Source organism: Cryptomeria japonica, chromosome 10 (genome assembly GCF_030272615.1).
Source record: "Cryptomeria japonica chromosome 10, Sugi_1.0, whole genome shotgun sequence".
NCBI lineage: Eukaryota > Viridiplantae > Streptophyta > Pinopsida > Cupressales > Cupressaceae > Cryptomeria > Cryptomeria japonica.
Genome location: NC_081414.1, coordinates 380,806,705 through 380,811,488, shown reverse-complemented (window position 1 = coordinate 380,811,488; position 4,784 = coordinate 380,806,705). Strand labels below are relative to the sequence as shown.

The following is a 4,784-nucleotide window of genomic DNA, read 5'->3' as shown; positions in this document are numbered from 1 at the left end:
TCCTCTTCACCTAGGGGTGGATCCTCTGTTTGAAGAGGTGGGTGATGCGCTTGGGGATTTTTTGATGGTTGATAATGATTCTTTTGATATCTTTCATTCCACTTTTGCCCATATGTTGGTTGATATAGATGTTTCTAAAGGTCTATCTGCTGAGAGTTCGCTTATTACTTCTAAGGGTTGTTGCGTTCAACCTTTAGACTATGAAGGGTTCCCCTTCAGGTGTAGGAGATGCTTCAAAACAGGTCATGCAGCTACTCATTGTGGAGAAGAGAAGAAATCTTTGGTGGCTTTGTGGTGGAAAGGTGCATTAATTCAGCACTATACAGTCGAGAAAAAAATTGGGCATGTAGTTTCTCAGGAAGCTGTGTTGGATTCTCAGCGTGAAACTCTTGTGCTGGAATCTCAACGTGTCATTGCTTCTCCTCAGGCTGCTATGAAAACTGTTGTTGGGGTTGTTGGTGCTAATGTGTGTTGCAAGCCTCAGAAGGAGACTCAAGTTGAGTCCCTTATTAATAGAGGGAATGGGCTTTAGGTGTCCATTCCCTGTGTATTGGGTGATAATGGCTTGTCTGTTGGGAGAGATTCTGACAATGTGTTGGTGGGTGTTGTTGGTTTTCGCTCTCAGGATGAAGGCGGTTCAGCAAATTGGCAAATTAAAGCTGCACAAGTGGAGGAGGGTTGGATCATTGTTCAGGGAAAGAAATCTAAGCGTTCTCCACCCTCTTTTGATACGACTCTTCATTCTCACAAGGGCAAAGTTAAAGGTAAATCATGATGGGCTGGTTTTTGGTTGGTTGTTGGTTGTTCTTGTTACAACTCTTGTTCTAGGTTTTGGCTCTGGGAGCCTCTTGTCTTTTGGTTGTCTGTTAACTCAACGTTTCAATTTTATGACAACATCTCTTCTGAGTTTTGCTTTGTTGATTCTAATTCGTTTAGAATCTCCTTTGCAAAGGTTTTGGGGCCCCTTCAAAACCTATTTTTACCTTAATCCAAAACATAATTTGTTATTTTTTAAATGTAAAAAAATAGTATATAATTAATAGTTTTGATTTTACAATTAGTGGTTGAGTTATCCAAAATAATTCCAAAAAAAGATAGACAAGTAGTTGTATCTTAAACTATAATTCAGAAAGGAGTAGATCCCTCTCCCTTAATCATATTTTATTGGTATGTAATGAAATAGTTTCATTTGGTAGACATTAAGTTATAATAGTTGTGCATTAAATCAAGTTTTATTATTTTAAAAATTTTATGCACTATTAATATGATCGTAATGATTTGCTGAACTAGTCATGATGCTTCTAAACTGTTTTGTTATAAGATCTATTTATACTGCTATTAATATTAAAAAAACATAATTTGTTGTTTTTAAATGTAAGAAATTCATTTCATTCAATTATGAATACTTGTAATAATTATAAACAATTATAAAATCACAATTATTGATTATTACAAGTGTAACATTACAACTATTAATTATAACAACTATAAAATCACAACAATTACTTATTTACTACTAAAAATATTCTATACCAAATCAACAAATAGCAAGCACTCACGTACTAAGTCCTCTCCCCTTCTATTAGAAATTGAGTTCAATGTTTCACGGTGTATCAATATCTTTCAAACCATTTTTTACATTTGACTGTATTTATTCAATTTTACATTGCTCCTTTAACCTTATAGGCCTGATCGACTGTAATTTTCACCTACCCAAAACCAGCATCCAAGGCGCAACCGTTCTTTACTGCATATCGATCGGCGAGAAAAATTTAACGCTAAAATACAGAGAGAATCTTTTCTTTTCTGTTCCAGAATACACTGAGAAATATTTACAGACATCAATGGAATCCAGTACAGAAAATTGTCAGTGCGATCGTATAATATTTAGATTTAAAGCAGAAGAGCTTTGAAGCAAAAGCCGTCCAAATCGCTTATTTAAAAGCCTTTGCAGAACTAACATTGAGAATTTCCATAGAGTGCCCTCCCACCAAAAATCTACAGCTATTTCACTAGCAAATCAGAAGAAATATATCGTGATATCTTACGATACATCTATTGCATAAATATTTACAGCAATGGATTTAAATCCCAGAGCACAGACGAGAAATCTGAGAGAAAATTACAGGTTACGGGAAGATTAATGGGGAAAACCATTAACGGAATCTTTGAGAGGTTTGGCGATAGGGTCTTCCACAATCCTGATTCGATCAGGCTGCACCCAGCGGCCCTCGCTGTTCTTAATCAGGCCTTTATTTGCATCCTGTCGCCAAAATGGAGGGACCAAATAATGATCTTTCAAGAAATCGCAGGCCTTGTTCACCAGGGCTGGGTCGCGGCCAGAAGTGAGGGCAAAACGGCGTCCGGGGCCATGGTAGCCGTCCAGGAGATGCAGATGCGCTTCCAGGTTATGAAGACAAGCAGGATCATTAGTAGGCTTCAGGAAAGGCGAAATATTGTGATCCAAAGCCAGTTGTACTCCGACATGACAGTAGCTCCAGGGGAGCCTGTCAATCCAATCCTTGGCGACCTGAAACTTCTCATTGAAAAAGATTCCAGGGACCTTAGGAACGCCGTCATGGACATTAACGATCCGCAGGAACTTAAGCCCTAGCTTTTCACAGCGATCTTTAAAGGCGCCATTGCCAACCCTAGGGCCTGCAAAGGAGAAGACTGATACAGGAATAGGCGTTGAATCTAGAGGACAATTTAACCCTAGCTCCGCCACATCATAGGCACTAAGCATCGCCAGGGCACTGCCCAGGCTATGTCCAGTTATAGTAATACTTAGGGTTTCGCCCTTGTACATCTCCACCAGGCGATTGAGCTCACGGATGAGCTGATCCCTGGCGCTGCTCTTGCAGTAACGGCAGTCCTTGTCCTCTGCAGTGTAAAGATTCAAGAAGCCGGACTCTACTTTGACATCTGCATGCGGATGGACATGATTGAACTGCGCAGGGCGCAGAAAATCCATGAGATCGGCGATCCACTCGAGGTAAGTAACTGTGCCTCGCCAGGCCACAACAATGTCCCGCCGCCCGAGCCGTTCGATCTCTTGCTCGTCCGTCGCCACAGCGATGAACCCCATCCAGTTTGCGTGCTTGCTCCACAGCTTCTGAACCCTAGGCCGCTGAAAAAACCCTGGAAGATTTATATTGGAAGTCGCGTACAGATACTTTGTGACTCTGTACCCGTAATCGGACATTCCAACGCCTTCGAACAGATCCTTGTAGTGATATTTGCAGCTGCCAGAGTATTTCGAAAACGGATCAAAGTCGAATCCGTCATAGCAGGCCTGAGAAAATTCTCCATACCGGATGATCTCCCTGCGGATAACATCATCCAGGGGATTCAGCAGACCTTCCCAGTCATTAGCCCCCTGGATCTCTCTCCATGTGTCCGCCAGCTTCTTCTTCGGCTTCGTTGCCACCGTTTGCTCCACCTCCTCCACGCCCACGCCTACGCCTACGCCCGCCATGGACTCCGTTGCTGCACTGCGAACGGGCCGAGCCCTGAAATTTTTCCCCCATTGCCGATCAACTTTTGCAAGCTCGATTTTTGAGCAGATTTTCACCGATCCGAGCTTGCAGTGCTGGACCGGTGAAGAAACAGAAAGAGCTCCCGTGAAGGGAGTAGCGATCGAATTCATGTCTTCTCTGGAGAACTTGTGTTGCAGGCCAACTCGCCGCAGCATCTCTGTTGAAATCGTTACATGTCAGGGCTATTTATAGCTCCAATAAATTATACAGCCGGTGACACAAGCACCACGTGAAATGCATTCCATGGAAATTTTGTCCGAACACGAATAAATTAATTCAGTATATATAATTAGTCATTTAATTGCTCTTATCGTTGTTTGCATAGGTTTCTAGAAGGTTTAAAGAATATATAATTCAGTATAAAACTTGATTTAATTCTGGGTTATATATATATTATAGATGACGTGTAATATATATAGTAGATGAGGTGTAAAATTATTTATTGATTGTTTGACTGTTCAATGTGTTGATGTTTGAAGAAGTTATAATTATTAATTTATTTTTGTGATACAAATTTATTCTTTTTTTTAAATTATTTTTTATTGTTTGACTGGTAGATATGTTTATGTTGGATGAAATTATAATATTTAATTTAATTTAGGGTGAAATTATTATTGATTGTTTGACTAGTGAATGCGTTGATATTTGATGAAGTAAAGTTTAATTTAATGTTGGTGATAAATAATTATCATTTTTTTAATAGATGACAGTGTGAAACTATTATTGATTGTTCGATTATTGTATATATATATAAAGTAAGGAAGATTTGGTGGTGTGAAAGAGCATTGTGGGACATTCTATTCAACAATTAAATTTTAGAACTTTTGTAGTGCCCCTCCCTGATTCATCTTGTCTATTTTGCATTAATAGATCTTATTAATATAGCTTAGTTTACTTTATGTTGATTTGATGGTATCTTGATCGATACTTATAACTCTATTTATGTTTTGATGCTTATGGTGTTAGGGTTTCAAGCAGATCCGAAGCAAATATGAACTAACAATTATATGCAAATTTAAATGCAAAAGATAAAGAAATAAAATAGGACACAGATAACACAGAGATTTAATGTGGTTCACCCAGAATGGGTTACGTCCACCATACACAGTCGTCCAATCTTTCTTATTATCCAGCAAAAATAGTACATCAACCTTACAATGCCTTAAGCATCCTAGCCACTTATAACATGTGTTTTTAGGGCAAAAACAAAGTCGGCCTTTTTAGGGTTTTATTACAATGTCGGTT

At 39.1% G+C, this 4,784-nt stretch overlaps 1 protein-coding gene across 1 annotated transcript; it reads right to left on the bottom strand.

The window, feature by feature from the left end:
* Positions 1 to 1,855: 1,855 nt before the first annotated feature.
* On the bottom strand, positions 1,856 to 3,784 carry LOC131075871 (phospholipase A1-Igamma1, chloroplastic). The gene has a single exon (XM_058012792.2). The coding sequence runs from the start codon at positions 3,692 to 3,694 to the stop codon at positions 2,141 to 2,143; it is 1,554 nt and encodes a 517-aa protein (XP_057868775.2). The 5' UTR covers positions 3,695 to 3,784; the 3' UTR covers positions 1,856 to 2,140.
* Positions 3,785 to 4,784: the final 1,000 nt, after the last annotated feature.